Raw genomic sequence first — 27,764 nt, 5'->3', positions numbered from 1 at the left:
TTAGCACAAAGGCACAGTTTTAGACCTTACAGTCACAGGATGTGAAAACAGCCACAAGCTTAAGTAGCTTTAAAGTATTACTCAGATGTCACTAAGATGTGGTTACTTTTCCATGCATAAAGACAACAGCAAGCTAAGGACAATCTGGTGGGTGGCTATGGGGAGAGGTTTGCTTGCTTCTGTAGCTGTTCCTTGCTTGGCTGATGGCAGCTTGCCTTTTCTTCTCAATTCTAAAGTTTCTAAACCCAGGCAATTTTTTACACTAAGATTAAATTCTAAAGTCAAAAGCAAAGGACAGCTTTAAACAAATGTCAGATGGAGTCTGCTGAAAAATTCCATGGATGAGGAAGGGAAGTTGAAAGACAAAAGTCTCTGCACATGGCAATCTGGAGATGTGGCTTTAACATTTTAATGGGTTTGTTTTTCTTATGAAAATGGAGAGCTGATAACATGGCTCTTCTACTACACACAGCAATGTTGCATTGCCTACTGTGGATGGAACACAGCAGGATGTACATAAAGGCACAATATGCCCTACACCTGAAGTATGGAACAGTCAAAATTTTACATGTAGCCTACAACAAAGAGCAATGACTAAGTAACACTAAATCCCATCAGCTGCAAAACACTAGAATAAATACCAGTTGCTAGTCCTTATTCTAAGTTGGAGTGGGAATCTGGAGGCTCTCAAGATGTCAGACTGAAACTCCCAGCATTCCTCACCATTGACTACTAGGGCTGCTGGGACCTGAAATCTGGAGGGTGCAGGATTCTCACCTCATGCTTATTTTCAGTGATAGGAGATTGCTGGGACTGTGGTCCAAAACAGCTGAAGGGCTAAATATTCCTCATTCTGATTCAGACAAAGGTGCTGAGTGGAGAGAAACAGGATAAAAAAGACCAAATGTTTATATGAGAAGTAAAGATGAGCTGTCCTTTGCTATACGCAGTCTCTTTCAAAGATTTCATCCTTCTCATTTCTAAATGTACTGTTGGAGGTTTAAGATAAGGAAATTCATCTCCAGGGTGTTCTAAGATGTCCACTATGACAGTTGTTCATTGTGGTTTTGGCATGGATCAAGATAATGCACGGTGGCAACAAATTTAGATGGCTTCTAAACTGGATAAGATAAATGTAGGGAAGACACTTCTGTGAAAGGACAGATAGCTTGAAAAAGTTACTTTTTGATGCATGTATAACTCTTTCCCAGGCTCTGGATATTAGCCATGACAGCTTAACACAGTCATTCTCAACCTGGGACCATCAAGATATGTTAGACTGCAAGTCGGGTAAGTAACAGCTGAAATTGATGGACATTGCAGTCTAGCATCTTTTGAGGACACCAGGATGGAGAAAATTGGCTTAATGGACATTCCATGCCAAAAGGTAGATCAGGTAACAGATCCGGAAGGCAAACTAAAGAGATGTCATTATCCCCTTGTGAGCTTTCCATTGGTGCTTTCCCAAAAAATTTGTTGTTTTTGTTGTGTGCCTTCAAGACATGTCTGACATGAGGTTTTCTTGGCAAGATTTGGTCAGAGGTTTGGCATGGTCTTCCCCAGAGGCTGAGAGCATGTGACTTGCCCAAGGTCACCCAGTGGGTTTCATGGCCAAGTTGGGAATTAAATCCTGGTTTCCAAAGTTATAGTTTAACACTCAAACCATTATGCCACGCTGGCTCTCTTATTCACCAGAGGATAAGGAGTTGTAATTCCCACTACCCTGTGCACTAGTAACTCTGGCTGGGGCTCATGAGAATGGAAGTCCAAAATATGTGGAGGGTCCCAAGCTTGGGTTGGGAAGGTCTGGACTTTGGTTTGAGCCAGCAAGTCTTAAGCCCTCCACACATTCTCCCAACGGGACTCTGCATTGCAGTAATCCAAGTCTTTGGCCAAGAAAAGTAGAATTCCTCTGCCTGTAGTAGAACCAAAGCTAATTTCTCTAATTTAAATTCATTTTATTTTTGCATTTGGTTGGGAGACAGGCAAAATGCTATGCAAGGCACAGAAACATTCCTTACCCCAAGTTCTCCCCCCTTTTACAGACACAGAGTTGCAATTTGTGTTCAAAATATCCTTTTCTTTTCCAACATGTTTGCTGGACATGAGAAAGTTAAGTCCATGGTTTTCATAAAACCATACACACATCAGTAACTAAGCCACAAGACAGCTATTCTGAAAAGAAATGCCACTGATCTTTTTATTATTGGCAGGAAGAGAATGGTGCAGAAAAGTAAGTTACAGAGCCCAGTCATGGTTAAAACAAGAAACTCCCATACAGAGGGACAAGTGCGTAATTTTCAGAGGGGGTAGGAGTTAAGTTGGTGATGCTACTACATCCTTTTGCTTACAAAATTAAAAGATTTTAGAACACTTTTGGAGCATGGCATACATTATGGCAGTAAATGCAAAAACATACACATATGTAGCCATTTTTAAGACTGCGTGAACCAAGGATGTAGGCAAATAGCCACCATTCCAAGTTCTACTGAAAGGGTTTTACTATTACCATCGGCCCTCATTATCCACAGATTCTGCATACACAGATTCCACCATCCACAGCTTGAAAATATATATTTAAAAAAAATCTAAAAAGCAAACTTTGATTTTGCCTTTTTTTAAAAATAAGTGACACCATTTTACCATGAATTTTGGTACCCCCATAAGGTTCTGGAACTAAATCCAGTGGAACCAAGGGGCCACTGGGTTATTTATAAACCTAACACAGGGAGATAAGGCATCTAGTCCAAATCTAGGACTGAAAAGGGGTCCCTGGTTGCTGCTCATAGGACTCTTTCTTGCAAGGAATGATAGCAAATGGCTTCCCATTTCCATGCAAGCAACAACAATTGACATGTCTATTTGGTGAGACAGCACTGAGGACTCTATTTTGCTGGCTAGATTCTTGCAAAGGTATTCCAGGTGAATGTCAGCACATAATCCAAAGTAATTGAGGCCTATGGAGGACTTGCTGTTAGCAATCCCCAGTGCTCCTTCCTAGGAGTGCAGCAAGGCTGCCATGAGAATGGCCATCAGAGTCAGTTTTGTCACTTCAGAGTCCATGACACTAACTCTGTCCCAATCAAACTGTTCTGCTTTTCCTGGTAAGTGCCTGGTACCAAGGTTGTCACTGACTATGGGAAGACCAAGTTAGAAGTGGACAACCTTTTGCCCTCCCAATGTTGTTGGACTCAAACTTTCATCAACTTTAAGCACAGCAAAGATAAGGGATGATGGGACAGACGAATCAATGACATCTGGAGAAATTGCTCGCCCTGCGGTAGGTCAAAACACCACAATTTTTAGTTGATTCAGTAGATATCCAGATCTTTGCAGAAAATTCAGTGAAATGTTCTTGCTTCCTTTCTTGTCTATTCTATTTTCCAGAATGAAGTCCAGCCACTTCAGGCCACCCAAAACACCTCTCAGTCTGGAAAGGTACAGACACTTTGTCTTGCATTGGCAGTAGAAAAACATAGGCGTAATTCCTTGGAAAGAGAAAGCAAGTACAAGGAAAGGTTACAGCATGGGACATGATTCAATTGCTGTGCCTTCTCCACAAAACACAGAAAGAGAAGTTGAGGTGTTGCTTGTGGGATGTTGAAAAGAAGGCATACAATGGAGAAAAATTGGAAAGAAGTATTGTAGTTGCAAAACTGCTCTTTGAAGAACTGGGGAAGAACTTGTAGCACCATCTTCCCTCTCCAGTTCAGCAGTTCTCCTCATTCTCTTTCCCATAAAGCTTCCTAGAGGAGTGTTTTTCCACCAGCATGGCAAGTTTAGGCAAAAAGCAGACAGTGGAGAGCAAAAGATGCTGAGAGGCCAAACTTAGCTTTTAGCAGTGGGCACTTGTGTATTTTTGTAGAAAGAAGAGAGCTACAATTGAAATGAGTCCTGCTTGCTGGTTTTGCTGAAGTTTCACATCCTTAAAGATGAACACAGTTCCCCCATTTCCAAGAACACCTCACTTGCACTATGTCCAATGTGCTCTCAAATATCTGTGTACAGAACAGCGATTAACTGAGGACAGCTTTACGACTGCTTTCAACAGGAAAAGGCACAAGATCTGGCCTCTGGAGTGCTGTGGTAGGCCTGTACACAGCTCCCAATTCAACCATGCTCACACTGAGCCCAGCAGTTGGGCTTTTAAAGCCAAGGGAGTAAGGCATTTTGGGAGGACGGAGCTGTGGGAACAAGGAAAAGGCAATGAACTGTCCCAGCTGACTGACAATCAAGTAACGCTGTGGAGACCTCTCCTCCTCTTGCAAAGAGAGGCCAGGTCTGTGAGGTAAACCAAATGCTTTCCTGTTTCTGAAGCAGAAACCACCATTGGAGGTTCAGACCACATTAAGCTTGCAGCCCCAGGAAACGAGCTGTGTTTAGTACATCATCCCTTGTCAGGTAACAGCCGCAGAGCTGCCGGTAACCCGTGAAAGACTCCCGTCCGTGCAAGACTCGCCAGTTGTCCACAAACAGAGCCTGCAGCCAGAGAGAGATGTGAAGAAAGTGTCTACATAAAACTATACTTCAGAAATGTTTTGATGCCACTGGAACCAGTTAAATGAAATTGGGAGGGACAGTTATATAACCCTCTGCCAGGTAACATATTTTCAAAACAAGAGGGGAATATAGGAAGCAGAACTATACCAGGCCAAACTATATGGTCACCTAGTTCAGTACAGTCATCCCACTGGATTCATGGATTCTTTATCCCTGGATTCAACCACCCACAGCTTGAAAATATTAAAGATATAAAAAAATTCCAAAAAACAAACATTGATTTACCATTTTATACAAGAGACACCAATTCACTATGCCACTGCGTTTAAAGGGGCTTAAGCATTCACAGATGTTGGTATCCATGTGCAGTCCTGAACCCAATACCAAGCAAATACCAAGGGCTCACTGTGCTATCTCAGTTCGCTTGGATCCCAGGCATTACATGAAATTAAATAAGGTGGCTAGCAGCAGCAAAGAGATAGAAGTTTGCACACTTGTCAGTTTCGTGCAGAGTTTGGAAAAGTCACTATTTGGGCTACAACTCTCAGACTCCCCACCTAGTCATGATGTCTGGTGCAGCAGTTTAAAATGTAACATTTCCAAGGCCTAGTTTTGTGCAACTCCTCCACTCAAAACACCAGCCAAAAAATCTTTTCCTGCTTTTCAGAACTAGTATATGGGGCCATGGCAGCAGGATGCACTTTCATCTTTTTCTACTTCCAACAGCTACTATGGTGTGTATTTCAAGCTCAATACGTTACAGAACAGCAGTAACAGAACACAGTAATTTGAGGTGAATTTTTAAGGTTGGCAGAAATACCCAAAAAACTTTGCAGCCCTTCAGGGAAATAAAGGAAATAAGAGAGGGGAATGACATAAGAGAGAGCATCTCAGTAAAGAGGTAGCACTGTGTAGGCCTGTCCTGAGACCCTCAGGGGAAGAGCTGTAGAGGATGGAATGAATGCACAACTTAATCACATCAATAACAATGGATCATACTGTGTTTTTACCTTGCCTGGTTTCAGTTTGACCCAGAGTTCATTTTCTGGCCTCCGCAGCTCAGAGGTGAGAGTGCGGTGTGCAATGTACCAGCGGCGCACAGTGTCATACGGCACTGTATTAATGACGGCTCTGTCATAGTTGTTGTATCTGAAAGCGGAAGAAGAAATTTCATTGGTATGCACAGGAAAGCATGGCTGCTTAAGCTCATCTCTATTATTCTTATAATGTCCTTCTTTTGCTAGGGAAAAACTACTAGTACGTAGTGCTGTCTATTATCAAGAATCTAACTATCAAGAAGTGCAGAAGCTTCAGGTACATTAGAACAAAGACTTTCAACAGCCAAGTTAATGTGGCCCAAGGAAGGTTCCTGGAGGGGCAAATCCAGAAGGTTGTATAGGGAGATTCCTGCATGATGCTTTGGCTGTTGGCCTGTAGAGTCCCTCAGGGCTCATACATACATGGAATCACTGGGAAGCTTGTCTGGAGATTTGGGGTTCAGTGCCATCAGTATGTCTCTACATGACCCTTGTGGTCTTTTCCATCTCTTTGATACTTTGTGGATGACACACAGCTCTATTAATCCTTTTCACCAGAAGCCAAGGATGCTGTTTTGGCCCTAAATTGGAGCCTATCATCAGTAATAGGGTGACCAAATTGAAACTTAATCTAGAAAAGAAGGAGGTGCTCCTGGTCAGTCAAAAGGCAGATCAGGAAACAAGGATTCAGGTTGTGTTGGATGGGGTTACACTCTCCCTGAAGACACATGTTCACAGCTTGGGTACATCTGGGATTCCGCCCAGATTTCAGCAGTGGCTAGGAGTGCATTTGCAGAGTTACGGTAAATCTTCTGCACCAGCTGTGCCCATTCCTTGGAACACCAAATGTGGCCATGGTGACACATACAGGCATTACTGTAATGCACTCTATGTGGTGCTGCCTTTGAAGCATGTTTGGAAACTTCAATTGGTCCAGTGAATTGGAGCCAGATTGATAACTGAGGCTGGCTGCAGGGAATATATAACTCCCTTGTTGCAAAACCTCCATTGGCTGCTGGTCCATTTCCGGGCACAATTCCAAGTACTGGTTTTGACCTATATGACTCAGGCCCAGGTTATTTGAAGGGCCTATTCTCTTTTATGAACCAGTCTGTGCTTTAAGATGGGGAGGCCATTCTCACTGTCCCAACACCCTCACAAATACATGTGTGAACAAGGAGAGGGCCTTTTGAGTGGCTGCTCTGGAACTCCCCAAAGAAATTCCCAAAGCACCCTCTCTGCTTTCTTTTTGCAGATAGATATTTGGTGATTGTTTGGATTGTCTCACCTAAACAATGTGCTGAATCTTGCTAACTGTTGGGCTGGTTTGCATACATGTGTGTCTAATGATAGATGTTATAATCTGATTTTAATTATTTTGATAGTTCAATCTCTTTTTAACCTTGTGAATTTTTAACTGATTTATATTTTTTTTAAAATGTTGTCGGCCTCTTTGAGTCCTGAACTGGAAAAAAAGTGGGACAGAAATGATAATACCACCAGTAGTAGCTACCATGGTTATGCATTTGCATCTTTTGGAAGAAGCTGTGGCCAGCATGTATTCTGGAGTCATTCTACTCACATGGCAGGGTGGGGGGGGGGGATTTTGAAGTATCAGATACCTCCTACTCCCCAATGGCTACTTCAGTTCTGTCATAAAGTTGTAAGCAAATCTAACAGCAAGCAATTTCGAATTCACCATTATCTGGGCACTTGTATAAATGTATCTAGCGAACTCCAGCATGCTGAAGTGGCTTGTACATCAGATCCTGGGTCCTGATGCTTATCTTCTGACCTGTGGACAGTCTCCTTCTCCCCCACATCTAACATAGAGTCAATTTAAGGATAAAATGGAGTGCACATGTGTGTGAATGTGAGCATCTTGTGGGGAGGGCAGGTAAAAATGTACCAAGAATAAAGTACAGTATTACATTTATGCTAAATACAAAGTCTATGTGTGTGCATAAGTAAGGATGAGATTCTTATTTTTAAAAACTGAACTAGTGTGAACCTTTTTCTTTGCAAGTGAAGCTGGGGGATATATTTTTTAAAATCAAATTGAGAATGTCTGCTAGCTGCCAAGAAGAAAGGCCTGAGGTTCAGATCCCAGGGGCAGTTGTTCCATAATCCAAAAGTAACTTTCCCAAGGCTTGTTTCTTTTCAGTGTGAATGCAAATGGTTTAGATGGATACTGAGCTCCTCACCTGATCAAATAGAGTTCATTATTCCAAGGGTAGATATTCAGAACTGGTCCAACCCCAATCATGTGGTTGTGGCAGCCCCCTACATTTTCAATGTATTCGTGTTTCAGCGGCACCTTAGTGAGGAGCTCAAAGTCATTTGGAGCTTGCTGGTGCACCTGTTCGGCTGCAAAGAAGCCATCCACTAGCAGTGTCCGCCCACCTGTCCCTTCATGCCGCAGGCAGTGGAAAACCTGGATACTGTGGAAGGCAAGAGAGAAGCCAGTGAGTCAACTGCAGAGAGGGAAACTAGGCCAATGGAAGAAAGGGAAAGAATATAGAAACCACTCTTAACAGTGTCTATGAGCAGCTCTGATGGAGAATGAGTTGACCAAATTATCTGAGCTTTCTCCAGAATTGTACTCTTGAGATGTTTTCAGCTTTAGTTCCCATTTCTCTTGCCCTCTGACAATGCTTACTAAGGCTGATGGGAGTTCTAGTATAAATTACTGGGAAGTTAACAGGTCTAGGAAGGTTTCTCTAATTTATTCTTTACCATGGGCTTGCTTTAGGTCAGAAGTTGGAATCATGCAATTTGTGGATCCTATGAATCCTCAGAACCATTTTTGCACCCCTTGGATCACCTCTCCCCAACAACACCTCACCTGATAAAAACATAACACAAACTATAGGAATCTTCTCAGGCTGCAATTTCCCTTTAAAACAATATGCAGCCCCCTTCATTTAATCCAAGCTCTCTCCAAAGAAGTTTATATAAAATCAGGAGTAGACTTCTGTCCGCTTCTGGTTTTGTTTTGCTTTTTGGAGCTGGCATGGTGTCAGGGACCAAAAACTGGACCCTGAGAACTTGGAATTTGTCCATCTTTGATCTACATAGTAATCTAGGTGAGGCTTCTCTTTTCACTGTTTTGGTTCCTGCTATTTTCAAATTTCCCTGGCTTCTGAGCATGGATGGATGGTAGGAGAAGCTGAGAGATGGCAACAAAAAAGAAAAGACCCATGTGTCATAGGGCCTGCTCTGTGTCTCTTAACTACTTAGCTACTTTCAAATCCCCATCATCTGGGTCTAAGAAAGATTAATCCGCCAGTCCAATTTTGTACTGGCAATGGAAAGGAGTAATGCTTTGTTCTATATCTCAATCAGCCTATTGTTCTGGGCCTGCCCTGCTCTGCCCTGCCCTTGGGAGTAAAGTGGTAGAAAGTAAAGCATCCACTCAACTGTTACTCCTTACCTACCAGCAGAAGGCAGCTTAGGCAAAATTGCACCAGATTTCTTTCTGCTTTGATTCTGCCACTAGATAGTTATGAAACTGATTGGATCTGGGACTTTTTGTATGTGAATCAAATAGCCTTTACTGAGCTATAGTCCCTCCTCCAACAGTGTGTGTTTGGCTTAGTTACACATATTGAAGTTTCATGGCTGGGCATTTTCTCCAGCCTCCTACTAGAGATCCTTCTTGGTTGGATATGCTGGGGATTGAATCTAGAACCTTCTCCTTGCAGAACAAATATTTATGTTTAACACCTTATTTCCAAACTCTGGGGGTTTTTGCTCAGAACACTAAGCACTACATATAACAAACTGTATGTTGGTTCAGTTCTTAACCAGAAAATGTAACATATACATGGCCCTACCAAAATTTCTATTCATGTCTCTGTTATAGGCTTAAGGCCTAGAAACTTGCTTTTATTTTACATAACAGAACACATGAAGTTCTGAATACACTGGAGCAATATCCCTCTCCTATGCAACTTGTTAACTGATTCTTCCCCTGGTACCATGTTCTTGTCCAAGGTCAATGTTATTTAAGGCCTGACAATTGTTTAGAGTGTGCTTTTTGAGCAGGGCTGGGGTGACTGGAATTAACAAACTAAACTGGAGCTCTTTGGAACATGGTTATGTTAGGATCTTGGCCAGTTGTTAAAATTTTATATAATATCACCAGAAAAACATCAAACCCATCATTGTAAGGGCAGGGTCACATAACTTTCCTATTGATGTTGTTCTGAAAGATGAGAATGATATCCATGGCTGATAATTGTCTTTATGTCTTATAATATCCTGTCCTTTGACTATTACCCACCCTCCTTTCCCCCGTAAAGGATAAGATAGCAGGTGAAGTGAAAAATACTGGAAAGCTACTGCTACTCAGAGTAGACCATGAGGACTTAAACAGGGCAGTAATTTTTATCTTCTATAAAGCAGTTTACTATATTAGAAAGACAGCAAGTTACCTTATATTGTTTACAAAGCCACTGAATGTCTATAGATTAATGATGGCATCTGGTTGATTGCTTTTGCTTTTATTGCCTGCTTAACTCTGTAAGAGTACAGGTACTATATGGATCAAAATCAGAATTTGGAAGAGTTACTTTTTGGACCAGTGTTCCCAGGATCTTTCTGGCTGGCAAAACCACTGGTCATGCTACGATCCAAAAAATGTAACTCGTCCAAGTGTTGATCACAATCTGTTTGAACTACTTGCTAATAGATGTACCTAGGCTTGCAAACTGAGATGAGTTGATGCTGCAGTCTACCCAGAGCCTCCTATTTAATGGATTATTATTATTATTATTATTATTATTATTATTATTATTAACCTTTATTTATAAAGCGCTGTAAATTTACACAGCGCTGTACATACAATCTTTTTAATTGGACAGTTCCCTGCCCTCAGGCTTACAATCTAAAAAGACACGACACAAAAGGAGAAGGGAGTGGTGGTGGGGAAGGGGCCTCTCTAGTAGGATAATACATATAAAACACATGGCAATACAGGAAATGTTTCACAACAGCAAGATTACAAAATTCCTGCAGTGCACATGGCCGGAGTTTCCTGATTAATGTGGAGGTTAATCCCATACTTTAACAAAGTGATTAATTTTAAGAATGTTAAAAGTTCATTAGAGTGGATGGTTCTTCCTCCAGGAGATTCAGTAAGACTGGAAGGCCAAAGGAGGAGGGAGATTAGGACCAGAGCAGCGATTTAGGGAGATGGGTATGTTTAGCCTGGAGAAGAGAAGGTTAACGGGTGATATGATAGTCCTGTTTAAATATTTGAAGGGATATTATGTTGAGGATGGGGTAAGTTTGTTTTCTGCTGTTCCATACACTAGGACCCAGAGCAACAGATGCAAACTACAGGAAAAGAGATTCCACATAAACATTAGGAAGAACTTCCTAACAGTGTGTGACAGTGGAACACACTTCCTCGGAGTGTGTTGGAGTCTCCTTCTTCTGAGGTTGTTAAACAGAGATTGGGGATGATCATCTGCTGTGTGTTCCTGCATGGCAAGGGGTTGGACTGGATGGTCCTTGAGGTCTCTTCCAACTCTATGATCATCATATTGCTAATCTGCTCATTCCATCAATATTCTGACAAAAAGGAGCAAAGCATAGTAGAGCACATATGAATTACAGCTTTTCTACTGCTTTTTAGGAAACTAGCACATACCCACAGGGCTCCTGAAAGTAAGTGGTGTCTGTGTGACGATCCAAAGCCAGCTTGGTATAGGCAGTATCTCCTCGAGAGAAGTCAGAGGTGAAATGCCACATCCTGCCATAGATTGTTTCTCTACAAGAAGAAAAAAAATAACAAATGCCAATGATCTGGCATAAACCACTATTTGTACACAGGCTTGCCTGTACTGGATCCACATGGAGGAGTTAACTTTTTTGATCATGTTGGCTAGGTGATTCTGGGAATTGTAGTCTAAAAAACAACGTTTCAAACCTATTCAAAATCATACCTGACTCATGAAGCCAAGTAGATGGGTGTAATGACTGTTCACATGAATGCCCCAATGATACAATCCCAGTTCATCATGCCCCAGAATACCCAGATACCCCGAACACTGTTGGATGCTTGCTCAAAAGTAGGGCCCACAAAATTAAACTGAAGTGTGCATAGAACTGCATCAACTGAATATCAGACAGGTCACACAAATACATTTATTTATTCTATTTATATTTGTAAGTAACAGTACATCAGTATATATCCCCCTTCAAAAAATTTCCTAAATTAGCTTATACGGTATAACTGAAAATAATATGATCTATCAAGACTACACAGTAATGGCTGGAGCAGTGCTACTCAGAGGATGGTCTCTGAAATGATGCTGGTCAGTGAGCCATCAGAGCCTGCTCTGCAGAGTTTCCAGGAAAGAAGGAAATAGTTAGAGCCAATGGGAACACAAGTTCCTGACACTTTTAAAAAATACTGTATATACCTGACTATAAGTCAACCTCATATATAAGTCGAGGGCAGGTTTTGGGGTCAAAATTATGGATTTTGATATAACCTGTGTATAAGCCGAGAATAAAACTTAGAAGCATGCAACAATGGATGTAAAGGATAAAGCAAAGAAAAATGATGCCAAAGAATGTCACTATCTTCCCACCTAGTCATTCAAAAAGCCCAGAAGAGGCCCTGCAATAGAGAGGGTAGAGGGGGTTGGTGCTTCTTTTAGGTGTTTCCTGGATGGACTAAGCTCTCACTTTTTGCCACCCTATTCAGAGAATGAGATAGTTTCTGTTATGATAAGTTACAGTTCAGCAGTTACATTGGGCCATGAATAAATTGATCCAGTTTTTTTGGTACAATGTTTTGACTAAAAATTCTAGACAGGGTTGCTGTGAGGACAAATCAGGGAGGAGAAAGCAGGAATGTTTCCCACTTGCTCATTAGAGGAAATGTGATACATAAAAATCTAACTAAATAAATGAAAATCAACACAGAATCCTTTAGCCGGCATGGCCAAATCCATGTCCTTTTTGGTGATATCAGTTCTCCATAGCCACAGATTCCATATCTATAGATCAACTATTTACGGTTTGAAATGTAAATTCCAAACAGCAAACCTTGATTTTGCCATTTTATGTAAGGGACATCATTTTACTATCCTATTATACTGAATGAGACTTGAGCATCCACAGATGGGGGTCCTGGAACCAAACCCCAGTCGATACCAAGGGCCAACTGTATTTCTTCTCACTGGTAAATTGTAAGTGGGCACCCCAACAAATGGTGAGGTCAGAGATTGAACATGGGGCTTACACTCTACCATCAAACTGGCCCCCTTCCTATTTAGGCCACTCTTCTTAATTCAGCTCTATACATCTGTTCAGGGATTAAAAGAAAGGAACTGCAACTTTTATCTATTTGTAGATTTTGCAGAAATAAAACTATTTATAAATTTTAGAACATTTGTCTGAATTGGGGAAGAAACTAGTCAGAAACCTAGAGAAGGAAAGAACCCAAGTGTAATTTTTAAAAAGCCACACTTAAGAGGAAGTGAAGCAGATTGTAGTTGGATGCAACAGTGACAAGGAGTAGACAATCCCAGGCCAAGGAGACTGCCCAGAACCTATTTAAACAGGCCACTTTTAAAGGAAGTAGGCAAACAACTGGTGCAAATCCCTTCTTTCCTAATCCCCAAGGATAAACCAAGGTCAGCATGGCAATTTCATTTTAATTGGGTGGAAAATGAATCCCCTTGCCCTTTCCTCTGGAGCTGCCTGCACTGTTTGATCTTTTATTCTCCCAAGACCAAGGCTGCCCTCCTGAATGTTCTTGTCAAAACAGGAAATATTGCTCTCTGTGAACTCTAAAACATTCCCAGGCTGCTGAAAGAACTCACTCTCATTCTTTGCTTGGCTCTAGATGCTTCTTGAAAAGGCACTTAACATTATTCTTTCTAAAAGAAAATATTTGTCTGCCCCAAAGCCTCTGTGGTAACACACATAAAACAAGGGAACAACTGGAACTGCAGAAACTAGACTTCAGAGTGCTACATCTTTTGTTTGCTGAAGGGCACTACAGACAGCAATAATTTGACCAATCTGAACAACTTTTCACTCTTTTCCAATCAGAAAACGAAAGGTTTAGCAAGCAAGATACCTAAAATCTCCTGGCCTGCAATCCAGGCCAAGAGCATTGACAACTCTGTCCATATTAGTTAGAGAAAATGCAGTCAAAGTTACTGAACCAAATGGTATTTGATACTATTAAGTCTCCATTAGATTTGTAAAACTAGTGTGCAATTTTATTGGTAGATATGGGTTATATTCTCCCTGTGGTGCAAATGTTCAGTAAATAATTCTGAGGAACTGGTACAATATATACAGTCATCCCTCCATATTTGCGGATTTGATTATTCACGGATGCAACTCTGTGGTCAACTTTAACTAAAACTTGCACTGAAAGACAAGTTTCAGTGTATGTTGGACATTGACCACAAAGTTGCACTGGAGGACCTAGAGATTCCTAGAGAGGTGTGCTCTCAGCTAAAAACAGTGTTTTTGTTATCTGCATTTTTCCCATATTCACGGGGGTCTTGTGGCCTTAACCTTAGTGAATATGGAGGGACAAGTGTACAGATTTTAACACCCATACACCTCATGCAGAATAGCTAATGGTAAGGGATTATAGGAGCTGAAGATCAAAACAGCTGGATGGCCAAGGATTTTCCATCCCTGAATAAAAGGGCTATTCTTATAACAAAACAAGCAAACCCACTTTCTATTGATGTTTTGTGCGTATGTGCCTTCAAGTTGTCGGTCAACTTATGGTGACCCTCATGAATTTTATAGAGTTTTCTTAGGCAAGGAATACTCAGAGGTGATTTTGCGAATTCCTTTCTCTAAAATATAGCCTACAGAACTTGGTATTTGTTGAGCACTTGGAGATCTCCAACCCAAGTACTAACCTGGGCAGACCCAGCTTAGATTCCAAGATCAGATGGCACTGGGTACCTTTAAGGTATTTGTTGCTGTTGTGTGCCTTCAAGTTGTTTCTTGACTTATGGCGATCCTAACTGAGCTATGAAACTCACTGAACTGTCCATCAGCCAGACATCTCTGGCAGAGACACCATGAATTTACTGGAGAAAAAAGTGAATTATAAATACAACTGATATAACTGATAAAAGGTTTTTAAAAGGGATGGGAAGGTTAATGCTATCACCAAAACAAGCATAGATTTACCTTATCAAGCTTATCCTCTCTGCTAAGATCTCAGTGTCTTCTTTCGTTGGGGGAACATTTTCCACAAAAGCAATCCCATAGAGCAAGAAGTTCTGTAGGAACTCCTTCAGGCCTTCATTAGTTTCTAGGAAGCTCTGACAATCCACAGAAGGCACCTGGGCCTCCTGGTAAATCTGGGCATTCCAGAGGATGCGTGGATGCATAACCTGTTGCTTCTGTCCCTCGTAGCTGTTCTTCAGGAGCCATTCCAGGCCATATCTGGTCACATGGCCATCGGGCCCTGGGGACAGTGAAGGAGAGACAGGATTAGTGCAAAGGTTCTTGAAAATATCAGACAGGTCTCAACTATATTGTACCTTTTATATTTTCAATGGATGGCACAGAAAGAGTGTGTGTATGTCCTTTTTATTTCAAGCAGCCTTTGGTGCACACTTTTGTTTTAGGTGAAAAACAGAGCAATCTAACCTAGTAAACTGCTTTCAACCACATGATCCTGTCTGAAGACTGTGTTAATCATAGAATTGGAATGGATCACAAGGGCCATTTAGTCCAATCCTCTGCTGTGTAGGAATACACAATCAAAGCATTCCCGACACATGGCCAACCTCTGTTTAAAAACCTTCAAATAAGGAGATTACACCGCTCTCCAAGGCACCATGTTCCACTGTTGAATAGCTCTTGCCATCACAAAGCTCTTCCTAATGTTTAGGTGGAATTTCTTTCCCTGTAGTTTGAATCCACTGTTCCATGTCCTAGTCTCTGGAGCAGCAGAAAACAAGCTTGCTTCATCCTCAATATGACATCCCTTGAAATATTTAACCATGGCTATCACTTCACCCCTTAACCTTCTCTTCTCTGGTCTAAATAACTCAGGGTTCTTTTTCAGATCCCTTATGAGAAAGATGGATGCTTTTCAGTAGTGCAGTCATTCTTTTTACTCCTGGGTGCAACAGCGATGAGGACTAGAGGTTCTTAGGTCAAAGTGGCTGCATCAAACCTATTTAAGTCAGGACATATCCTGTGATAAAAAGATTTAGTGTGGCTTAGGACAGCATACTGCATTAGAATCATAGAGACCAAGGTTCAAATCCTCACTCGGTCATTAAGCTCTCTGCTCATCCCTCAAAGAATCATACACTATGTGCCTAGGTTTAAAGAGGCTAAATGGCTAGCAATATGAGAACAAATGAGAGGTGGTGGTTTAAGTGCTGGACTCTGGAAGACTACAATCCAAATTCATGCTTGGCCACAGAAACCTACTGAGTAGTTTGGGCAAGTCACATTTTCTTAGTCTTAGAGGAAGGCAGTGGCAAACTTCTTCTGAACAAATATTGCCAAGAAAACCTTATGACAGATTTACTGTAGGTTGGAAACAATTTAAAGGTATACAATAACATGGGTAGCAATATATGTCATACAGAGAGCCTGGGGGGTGGGGGGGGGAAGCATACAATGAAAAAAGGAGGTAGTTTTTTATTATTATTATTATTATCAACAATTTTAGTAAAAACAGTCTACAAAATTTCCATTCAAGTCACTGGTAAAAAACAACAACACAGTTCTTGGGAACACAAAAATATCTCTACTCCATTTCAAAGAGTACAGCGCGCCCGCGCCTTGCACGGATGCATTTTACGCAGGTTCCAGCTTAGGCAGAATCCGCTTGGGGAGGGAAACAATTATTTCCTATGGAGCTCGAGCATAGGTGGATTTTCCCTTACGCGGCGGGATCCGGAACGGATCCCCCGTGTAAGGAGAGGGCCCACTGTACTGATTTCAGAAATGTGGTATTCCCCATAGAACTACATCCTTCCATGCTATCTTCACACAGCAAGAATACTTCGGTAACTTACAGGTGAGAAAGAGTGTGGTCTCATCCACTCGGATAGACTTAGGCCTGATGCCGAGATCCACGCTGGCTGTGTCCAGGCTGCGCTGGTTGGTCTTAGTGTTGTAGCAGGATGCTGAGCGACAGTGATCACGTAGCCAGACATAATCAAAACGCATGAGGGTGTCCTCAAATTTCAGCTCTAGACAAGGAACACACACCACTGGGATGAGAACAAGCAGCAAAAGGAAAAAGCAGCAAAAAGAACCATGGAGCAGTGGATCGCTATGCTGAACTGAAAGTCCATGGGATTTCCTTTCCTTTTTAATGCTATCTTCACTTTTCTTTTCTTTTTTGCATTTGTTTAAATGTTTTACTAGAAGGCCAAATAGGGCTTTATTGGTCAAAATCAGCACTCAGAATTACACCTGGAAATGAACTGGCAACAAGGGAGTTAAGTGTTCCCTTTAGCCAGAGCTTTAACAATCTGGCTGCAGCTATTTGGACAGAACACTCTTCAGAAGCAGCCCTACAGAGTGCATGCTACAGTAATGCAAACGGGTTATAATTAAAGCATGAACCACTGTGGCCAGATCTAAAGGAATGGGCATAGCTGGTGCACAAGCTTTAACTGTGCAAATACACTCCTAGCCACTGCTGAAACTTGAGCTTCCAGGTTCTGAGTCAGTGATGGTGAACTTGGGCCGCATGTCCCAACTGAATTTTTTTGCGGCACTGGGCTCTGCCCGGTGCCAGGGGCAAGACTTCCGTCATCTGGGGTGAGGGACCTCCGCTCTTTAGGAGGTGGGGTTTCCGTCCTTTAGGGGTTGGGACTTCCACTCTCCAGGGGGCAGCACTTCTTCCCCTCTTTCCTGTCCACTAGCTGCCTCAAGGGAGACAGCTGGCGGCCGGAAATGCCAGGGAGAGGAGCCAGAGACGCACGTGCCTGGCTCCTGCCCTTGGAGCCCATTTCCTGGCCTCTAGCTGCCTCAAGACAGACAGCTGGAGGCCAGGAAACGCCAGGTGGAAGAGCCAGAGGCGCGTGTGCACCCACCTGTTCCTCCTCTTCTCTGCTGCTGTGACTGACAAAATGGCATCGCATGCCACCTGTGGCACACATGCCTTAGGTTCACCATCATGGCTCTGAGTTGAATCCAGGAGCACACCCAAGCTGCAGACCTGCATCTTCAGAGGGACTGTGACCCTATCTAGCACAGCCTGAATCCCTATTACCCAATCTGCCTTCTGACTGGCCAGGAGAACCTCTATCTTGTCTGGATTAAGTTTCAATTTGTTCACCCTCATCCAGTCCATTACTGATGCCAGACACCGGTTTAGGATCAAGACAGCTTCCTTGACTTATCGTTGAACAGAATAACAGAGCCAGGATCGTTTAAATAGCTTAATGAACTGTTATACTGACATTGGACTGGGTGTGTATTTTACTGTAAACTGCTTTAGAGCAAAGGGCAAGGAACCTCTTTTTAGTCTCAGGGCTGGAATCAAAGAACATGCTCCAAAGAACATGGTAGCTTGCAATATGATCTGTCATCTCTCAAGCATTACCTTATTTATTTATTTATTTATGTAAGTATATTTTTATACTACTGTTATGTACAGGATCACTTCAGTTCAGAAATCTAAGCTTCTTTGTTCTTAGGCTTTATGTTTCAGTGATGGGGTTGGGAAGAGATAAAAAAATACTAGCATATTTTAGCTAAAAGCTCTAAATTCTAGGAAAGGCATTTAACCTTTTGGGGGAAAGGTCCCATTAAAAATTAGGAAGCCACTGGAATATAGTATCAGAGGTAAGAGGACACAGCTTGTCTGGGGAACTCCAGGGAACAAGGCTGAGATCTCAGGATTTGGCCAGAAGGCCTGAGGTTACCCAGCTGTGGCTCAGAGATTTTACTATACATACATATAAGTACAATCAGTGTATCACAAAAACAAGGCTTTTCTGCAGAAAGAAAGCTATGTGTTCCTCCGAAGTACCTTGCCCCAGGCTTCTTACCTAAGTGATCATCATTTAACTGCCAGGCACAGTTTTGTGACTCTGGAACTGTGTGATGCCAGCGGGTGAAAACTGGGCAGACTTTCCTCAATCTGAACTGCCACGGAATCCAGCAATTTGATCCCTTTTTCAGTAGGCGTTGGGAGCCAGAGAACAGGTTCAGCAGCTGATGACCCCACATTCTAGGAAAAGGAGCCTGTAAGGGAGAGGGAAAAAGAGTACTCACTGACAATGGCCATGGCTGGAGATAGTGGGATTCTAGCCCAACACATTGGGAGAGCACCAGGTTGTGGATTACCACTTGGAGTAATCTTCATCTGAAAAGGGAGAACTTCTGAGCCTGAGAGAGCGCCAAAGAACATTGTGGCTGCTACTTGGAATGTGATCTGTCATTTCTCTCAAGCATTAGCTTTTTATTTTTATTCAAGTATATTTTTATACTACTGTCATGTACAGGATCACTTCAGTTCAGAAATCCAAGCTCCAGTAATAAAACCAAGAAAACTTGATTCAGAAACCAAAGATGTATGCAGACAATTCAAGTTGTCAGGACTGAAGCATGTGTGGTTAGACAGTGTAATTAAAGTGTGAAGCCATTTAAACTTTAAGGCCTCATAAGGCCCAGCATTGTGTAGTGATTTGAGCATTGGACTACGCTGTGGAGACTAGGGTTTAAATCCCTGCTTGAGCATAAAAACCCACTGAGTGATCTTGGGCAAGTCACACTTTCTCAGCATCAGAGGATGGCAATGACAAACCCCCTCTGAAGAAACCTGCCAAGAAACCCTATAACCAGTCTTTTTCATGGGACTGCCTTGAAGCTCCCAATCTCATCTCCTCATAAACCTGCTCCTTAACCAAGGAATGTAGACACCCAACACCATCAATCATTTGTAACAATACGTCCCAACATTCAGTACTTAATTATTACAGTATTAAAACACTACAAGCCAGCAAAGCATTATTACATCATGGAGGGAGATCTAGGGGCTCAGACCCTGAGAATTACTTTTCATTTTAAAAAAATCCTTTGGTGGTTTACAATGCCAACAAAAGGCAATCAAACCAATTAATGGGGGGAAAAAACCTTCAATAACTTAAAACAATAAACCAATCTTTGCCTCCCACACAGGTGGTCTGGTCTGAATGGGGAAATAATTCTTGTAGATAAGGTTTCAGCCACCCCTTAAATAGGCAGGTTTAACTGCATTCATCTCAAGAGCTTCCTTTAGAACAGGACTGGGCAACTGTCAGGAATTGGTGGGCACACTGGCTTCCAAAAGAACGTGGAAAAGAGCCACTTCCACACACAAAAATTCAATGTTTTGCCTCCAAATGCCCTGTCAGTTCCCTTCCTGTTAGGAAAAAAGTCTCGTTGGCTGCATCTGCACTGCAGAAATAATCCAGCTCAATGCTTTGGAATCCTGAAAACTGCAGTTTGTTGTGATACTAGAGCTCTCTGACAGAGTCTACAGTTCCCAGAATTCCATAGCATTGTGCCATGGCCATTGAAGTAGCATCAAACTGGATTCTTTCTGCAGTGTGGATGCAGCCTTTGGGGCTAAAATGGCCTAGGGCCCCAAAACATGGTGAAGTTACTCGGACACCCCTTAGAGGGCATTTGGGGACAAGAATACTTTTGGACCTGGGGCTACAAAAGCAGCCCTGGAGGCTACCTGCAGCATACACACTTTTCCCACCTTGGTTTAGAACTTATGAGAGTCATTTGCAGCAAAAGAGGGAGATGCTTGTTTAGCCAATGTGCAATTCAGAGTCTGATGGTCTGTTGTTCCTAACAAGAAACAGCACCTCTGGGTCTCAGTTGAGCAGGAAGCAGAAAAGAGACTTATACCCTGGTTCTGTGACAAGCGCAGGCAACAGTCACGTAAACTGTCTAGTGCCATCATCAATCAGTCCATGCATCTGGCAATCTGTCGCAAAGTACAGAGTGGAAGAGCCAGGTAAGGCTACAGATAAATTGTTGCTGGGCTAAGAGACTGAACAGAACAGGAGCAGATGCAAAAAGAGAGTTAACAAATGGGATTAAGGGAGTTGGGCAGTTGTCTCAAGATCAGGCCAGATGATGGGTAGATCTAGCCTTGGACAGTCTGACAGGGAGCAGCGCTGCAATGTAATCTATCAATACATTAAAACCCATTTAATGGCTCAATCTAGGCCTTTTGTAATTATAAAACAGCCCTAATAATCACTTATGCGGAGTCCAATGGTGGTTCCTAACCGTGGATCCTTAGCAGCTGCTGTATTACAAATTCCATTATCCCCAGACAGCATGTCCAACAGGAGGTGGCAGGGAATAGTCTAACATCTGAAGCCCAAGTCTTGAACCACTGTCTTAAAGATGATGAAATTTATATAATATAGTTCTTTGTCAAAAACTATCTGTGCCTAAGATTCCAGATGAATATAAACAAATGCAAAGTAATTAAGAACCGGAGGAAAGGATGATGACTTTAAACTCATATTCACTTGTTTAAAAATGAGCCTTGAGACCTTTTCTTTTCTTTTTTCTTTTTTTAAAAAGGAAGAGAATTAAGTTCAATTATCATGGAAGGGGAACAGCTGATGCAATGGCTCTGTCAGACATTTTGACTCCAGTTCCCAGATTTGGAATTCCTTTTTGGAAAGGCAACACTCTGGTTCTTCCCAAATCCCAGGAATAATAGTGTGGATTTCTCAAGACCACGAACCATCTAACTTGTGTACAATTTCTTTGCACAGCAGAGATGGTGAGAGGTCATTCTAATCCCTAAGGCATTTTCACAAAGCCCCAACTGACGGGTCCCGCTTATGGAAAAACCAGAGATGGAATGGCAGCAATTCAAGCAAAGCACAGAAGAAGCCTGTCAATTTGTTTAAGGATTTCAGGTTCTTCAAGAGTTAGGGTTGGCCATGTAAAGTTGCTCACAACAGTGAAGCGACTCAGAACACAGAGTCAGATAATGATTTCAGCCACATACGCAGCATTTTTTTTTGACTGGCTGTTGTAAAGCACATCAGTGAAAAATAAGGCTCAGTATGGACTATGATATCAGTTTATCTGAGACTGCAATTTCCACCACAAATGTAGGATGAGGCTGCAAATTCTATTAGGTACAGCAATACTGCAATGTCATAAAATTATATCATAATGAACATACAGACCTCTCTTCACAAATTAAACAGACATCAATCAATCAATCTGTTTATTCAGTCACTGACCAATTTATATTGGTCAATGACTGAATTAAACAGACATCAAGATGTGCACATATGTACTTATTTCACGATGGCCCCTCTATACTCATAAGGCAGGGACAAACTTCATGCTGGTACATATGCTTAAAATTAAACAATGTTGAGTCCAGGAATTTGAACAGGGGAATTAAATGGACTGCATCAAAATCTACCTCTACTTAGGCCAACATTTTTTAAAATGTCAGGAAAATAACATAGGGTGGAAGAAAGTAATTTTGTTCTGGCAAACTGTTAAATAATACAGACAGAAATTCTTTAACTTGTTGCAAATCACTCAGAGACACAGCGTTCCCCTCCTATTACCTTGTTGGCAGTGGAGATGCACAATATTGTCAACCACTTGCTTTTTATTCCCTCTATTTTTGTTTTGTTCAGTTTAGCTAGGAACACTGTGAAACCAAGATGACTGTACATCCTTAGGATCATAAGATAATGGAGTTGCAAACAACCTTCAGCGTCAGCAGAAACACTGAGATGATCTAAACCAGTGATTCCCAATCTTTGGTCCTCCAGATGTTTTGGACTTCAGCTTCCAGAATTCCTGATGTCATATAGTCCAACTCAAGTGCAATGTGAGGAATTCGCATCTGAGAGGTGGCCATATATCCACTGGCTAAAAAACAAATTACCACCTTCTCAGGCATCTCATCCCATGGTCAAAGAACTTAGATCAATGGCTCAGAAAACAAAACATAAACAAACAAACAAACCCACAAAATAAAGAGCAGCAGAATTAATTTCTGCACACTTTCTTCCAAGCATTCATGAGAAACTTGAGCGATTCTGATTCCCAGAATTCATGGATATCACTCTGTAGGCAAAAACTGAGAGGAAAGAAGTTGTGTGTTCCAAAAAACCTGCCAGGAGTGGTTCCTTGTTACTGAGTCCTGGAGGTGTTAAGCTGTTATCTCCTTCCCCACACATGGACTCTACCTCCCTTCCCTTCCCAATATCAAAGGTTGCCAGAGAGAAACTGAGCACACTTCACAGTTAAAGGGACCATAGCTTTTGGTCTAATCAAGACAATTCTGCATGCCTGTTTCAATCTTAGATCCCACCCAAATAGCATCTCTCTGTGTGCCTTTAACTTTTATATTAATTCAAGACATTTAAGGATCCAAAGATGAAACATATATACAGTACTAAGTGGCATTTATAACTTCACTCTTCTGCCCACTACAGCCCCCAAAGCAATGCACTGTGTTGTTGTTGTTGTTGTTGTTGTTGTTGTTGTTGTTGTTATCCACCTTGAGTCAATCTCGACCCATGGCAACCCTGTAGATGAGACATCTTCAAGACTCCCTATGCTCCATTGTACTATAAAATACATTAGAAAACATTACAGTGGGCCTTTAGTATCCGCTGGGGTTTGGTTCCAGCAACTCCATGGATACCAAAATCAGTGGATGCTCAAGTCCCATTAAACACAACAGCACAGTAAAATGGTGTCCCTTATATAAAATGGCAAAATCAAGGTTTGCTTTTGAGAATTTATATTTTTTAAAAAGATTTTCAAGCCATGAATGCTTGCATCTGTGGATAAAGAATCCATGGAGTATTTAAAAGCAGGTTAATACAGTTTTGACTTTCTACTGGAAACGCCAAAAGGATGGAGCCAGTCTGGTTTCCCTAAAGAGAGGTTTCCACAAATCAGGCAGCACTACAATAGAAAAACAGATCCACTTAAAAGAAAAACAACAGAAGAAAAAGCTAGCAGCCCTAAGTGTCTACACTGTCCCAACTTGTCCTCTTGTATCTTGTTGCTATTCTTAACTTTCCTGAACTCTCTTCTTACCGTGGGTTTGCAAAAGTCACCTGTCAAAGAGGACACAGAAAGCAGCATTACCTCTAAGCTTCAGCCAAACAGGAGCAAGGAACGTCTGCAGATCAGTCCCACCAAACACCAGCTCAAAAACGATCAGGAGCGTGTGTCAAGAAGAGAGTCTTTAAGAGAAGGAACTACAAGAGGCTGAATATGACAAGCAGAGGGAAGAACTAGGAAGTTCATCTGATCCTCAAACAGAGATAAGAGCAGAAGGCCCCAAGTCATCCCAGGGGCAGGCAGACAGGCGAAATGCAGTAAAGCCAGAGCCTCTGGGCTGCTGCTCAGCAATAGAGCAGGACTGCTGTGGAAAGCTAAGGAGGAAAACAGTGCTTTGGCTTACCACTTCTTCCTTCCCTGCTGCTAGGCAGAGGTCAGAACAGCTTATTGCTGCTTTAGTCAAGGGGTTGGCTTGGCTTGTTATTTTTAAAAAAGGCTGGGTGGGAGCCAACAGCACAGTAAGGAGCGAAGGGAAAAAGTCTTGATGACTTCAGGTCTCCAGGGAGGAAACAGTTTATTCTTATTGCATAGAGTCAGCTACAGCTTTGAGTAAGAAGAATTGGTAGCAAAATACAGTGAGGCCGTGGGTACCCAAATCCATGGATGCTCAAGTCCCATTAAATACAGTGGCATGGTACAATGGTGTCCCTTATATAAAAGGGCAAAATAAAGCTTTGCTTTTTGGAATTAATATTTTTTAGAAAATATTTTCAAACTATAGATGATTAATTCCATTGATAAAAAATCTATGGATATAGAGGGCCAACTATATTGCAGTATATCTGGTTCTGAATACCAGACAACCATGCCTTCCTCTGGGAAACTATGATCTGTTGGAGGCTCAAACCAGCCTGCTCTTCTTCAACTCACATTTTCCTATTCCAGCTGAATTACATTGGCCACTGAACTGTACACATGGGTAGCATCTTTTGATACCATTGATTGCAATATCTTACTGTTCTACAGTGATTCTGTTCCTCTCTATAAGGCCAGTTCCGCTTGTGGATTTCTGTTCAACCCCATGGCTATTAAGCTCTGGGGTTTCACCTTTCCCTCCATGCTGCTCAATATTGACATGAAGCCACTAGATGTCAGGAATCTGAGAGATCCTGCATTAAAGTGGTTACCATTTTGTTGTTTGCAATTTTATTTCTTTTGAGTAATGCTAATGTTTACGCTTTATAGGATTATTAGAACTCAACATAAGCATAGTGACAGTAAACTGAATTTGTTATGGACATGTAAAAGGGTTTTGGTGGTAAAGGCGATGGGAATTGTAGTGCCTGTGCAAAGAAGGATAACTGCCTGGCTGGGTGATGAATAGATGTCTGTGTGTGGGGAGGATGGTGCTATGTTATTCTCCAAGGCCAGCCCTGTGAGAAGCCTGAAAGGGTCTGGAACTGGAAGAGGTGATAACGCTGGCTGTTAAACATGCTTTGGCTTATGAAGGAATGGGAGAAAAGGGCGGCTGCATTCCTTACTCTATGTTTGCAACTGGACATTATGGTAGTTCTGTCTGCAATACTCAACTTCTTTGGTTATGATGCAAAGCTTTGCTGTTAAAACACAGAAGCTTGGTTTACTGGGCCAAAGGGAGCAGGCAGTTCTTGACACTTAAGCGAGGTCTAAATCCATTTGATTAAATGTTTCAGGGAGCAGCTTTGTTCCACATCCATGGGACAGACGACGCTATTGCTGAGAGAGGAAATGGGAGCAAGACAGTTAAAGTTATGGATCAAGAAGATGGTGGGAAAATGGGCAGAGTTAGCGTCTGCTTGTCATTACATCCAAGCCAGAGCAAAAACAAAAAATCTCAACTCATGGCAAGCCCAGTGCTGCCCTTTGGTCAGCATCTTAATCTCTTCCTAGGAGCTCAGCCAAGGGTTTGGACTTTTCCTTTCAGATCGGGAACGCAAAGCTGCTGCTAAAATACTCAAGGAAGCTGTTTCTTTGTGAGGTGGATAGTAATGCAAGCAAAACTTAATTTGTCCTCTGTCTGTGTTCCATGATAGAAGACTAGTTGATTGAAGAGGGGTTTCCTTTCACCAAATAAAATGGCCCTAGACACCGGGGCCAGTAATGAGGGATGATAGATTACACAAGAGAGGGGTTAGGAATATCGCTGGTTAGCCCTGTTTGGTGGATTTTGGATGTTATGGCCCTGTGTTACAAAGCACAACAACACCCAAAATCCACCAAACAGGGATACCTTTACTGTGCACACCAAAAAATGCAGAAGACACAGGATGCAAGCTTTGCAAGCTCCACTGGGCTTCTTCCTCAGGGAAAGAGGTTCAGAAGAGCCCTGTTTTGTGGATTTTGGGTACTTTTGCTATATCTCAATACACACTGCAGGAATAATCCATCTTGAGAGTGCTTTAACTGCTCTGGCTCAAGGCTGGGGAACTCTGGGAACTGTAGTTTTGTGAGACATTTAGCCTTCTCTGTCAGAGAGCTCTGGTGCCACAATAAACTACAATTCCCAGGATTCCCTAGCACTGAGCCAAGGCGGCTAAAGCAGTCTCAAACTAGATTATTTCCGCTGTGTGTCTTGGACCTTTCTTTAGGCCCACGTGCTCCTCCTAAGTCCCATAACAAAAGCCCCAAATACCTCTAAATCCCCCATAGTTGCTATTATTATGCAGCCAGAGCTTTGCCCCATTCTTACCTGGAAAGGTCTCCCTGGAGGCCCAGCCCTCCCCTGCAGAAAGAGCTACCATAGAGTCCCGATGGTAGAGCGGCCTCCGGAAGTAGGAAGTGGCCACGCACAAAGGCTTCCGGATCCTAATCGAACCTTTAGGCATAGAACGAGAAGGACTGGGCACCATAGAGAATGGATGGCTAGAGCGTCTCCAGTAGTGATGCCCAAACTGTCCCCTCAGGGTTATTTGTACTTCATCTCCCAGAATCCCTGACCATTGGCCAACATGGCTGAGGCTTCTGGGAGCTGAAGTCCAAAGAATACCTGGAAGGAGTGTTTGGGAATCACTTAGGCGCAGTGGTTCCCAAACTGTGCTCTTTGAAAGATTTTGGACTTCAACTCCCAGAATCCCAGACCATTGACCACAATGGCTGAGGCTTCTGGGAGCTGAAGTCCAAAAGCTCTTAGGGCTTACATCCATTTGATAACCTGGCAGCCTAATTCTGGTCATGTTTACTTAAGAAGAAAATCCCACTGTGATCAATGACGTTTACCGGGAAACAAATCCTGTTAACTTCAGTCAGCAGGAATTATTTCCACATAAATGTTTAAAGAGTTGGAGTCTAAAATGCCTATTCAAAATGCAAATCAAAAAGAGGAAGAAAAAAATGCCAATCCCTATAAATGACAAGATATGTTCCTTGTCTGATTCTCTTCCTGTACATGATTTGGGTCCCTCCTTGTTCAGGCACCTTTGAGTGCGCAAGTTTAATATCTTGGATCAGAACCGCATGGTTCTATAGTGTTATAGATTATTGATTATCTTAAACCCAGAATTTTAACCAGAATTCAGCAAGGAGACCAAGGGAGTCAATTGGAAAGGAAACATGTTTATTTTAATGTGAAGACGAAGGCTTTCGTGGCCAGCATCCATAGTTTTTTGTGGGCTTTTTGGGCTATCTGGCCATGTTCTAGAAGAGTTTCTAGAACATGGCCACATAGCCCTGAAAAACCCACAAAAAACTATTGTTTATATGGAGGGAAATTTGAGACCAATCTATTTTGGCCTATCTGTTCAGGCCCTTAGTGACCAGTTAGCTCTAATACATGCAAAAGAAAGCCACAAACATACAAGATGGTTCTAAACATCATTGAATAAAGTTTATTTCAGTCAGGATTGCCATAGCTGTGATCAGACTAGCTGTGAGAAAAAGATGGATTAGCATAGCAACAGTGGCAGCCAATCAGGAGCCAGCTTCCCTCAGCCAATCAGATACTAGCAAGGAGAGATTGAAATTTCCATTGTGGCAGTTAATAACTTCAGAAAGGGGTCTGTTTGAGTCCAGAAAGAGATGTATTTTGGAGGGTTTCTTAGGGCTAAAAGTCCAGAAAATAAGGACTTAGTTCTTGTATAAATCTCTAAGTGAAAGAGTTTTATTAAAGAGATAGGGATTTGGTTTCAGATCTGGAAGGTTCTAGCT

The 27,764-nt window shown here is 42.1% G+C and overlaps 1 protein-coding gene across 4 annotated transcripts; it reads right to left on the bottom strand.

Moving 5' to 3' along the window:
- Positions 1-1,937: 1,937 nt before the first annotated feature.
- Positions 1,938-26,372, bottom strand: TMLHE (trimethyllysine hydroxylase, epsilon). 4 transcript variants are annotated; one of them, XM_089536581.1, is made up of 8 exons: positions 26,311-26,372; positions 18,566-18,761; positions 16,577-16,753; positions 14,724-15,003; positions 11,194-11,313; positions 7,742-7,978; positions 5,511-5,649; positions 1,938-4,479 (listed from the first exon to the last, which is right to left on the bottom strand). In XM_089536581.1, exons 2-8 carry the CDS (start codon positions 18,744-18,746, stop codon positions 4,348-4,350), a joined length of 1,266 nt encoding a protein of 421 aa, XP_089392707.1. In that variant the 5' UTR covers positions 18,747-18,761; positions 26,311-26,372; the 3' UTR covers positions 1,938-4,347. The 4 variants fall into 4 exon arrangements, with proteins under 4 accessions (XP_089392707.1, XP_089392708.1, XP_089392709.1 ...); XM_089536582.1 differs by lacking the exon at positions 26,311-26,372 and adding an exon at positions 23,667-23,773; XM_089536583.1 differs by lacking the exon at positions 26,311-26,372 and adding an exon at positions 22,270-22,411.
- Between the last annotated feature and the right edge of the window lie 1,392 nt (positions 26,373-27,764).

Source organism: Sceloporus occidentalis, unplaced genomic scaffold, assembly GCF_023333645.1.
Source record: "Sceloporus occidentalis isolate IW3139 unplaced genomic scaffold, rSceOcc1.0.p SCAF_8, whole genome shotgun sequence".
NCBI classification, from domain to species: Eukaryota; Metazoa; Chordata; class Lepidosauria; order Squamata; family Phrynosomatidae; genus Sceloporus; species Sceloporus occidentalis.
The sequence above is the reverse complement of the archived record's forward strand: the minus strand, read 5'-3'. Positions and strand labels throughout refer to the sequence as shown.

Coding starts and splice junctions, on each gene's coding strand:
- TMLHE (XM_089536581.1), bottom strand. CDS start 18,746: ATGTGGGGTCATCAGCTGCTGAACCTGTTCTCTGGCTCCCAACGCCTA. Junction 16,754..18,565: donor GTTAAATGATGATCACTTAG/GTAAGAAGCCTG, acceptor TTCCTTGTCTAG/AGCTGAAATTTGAGGACACC. Junction 5,650..7,741: donor AATGAACTCTATTTGATCAG/GTGAGGAGCTCA, acceptor TTCCGCTTTCAG/ATACAACAACTATGACAGAG.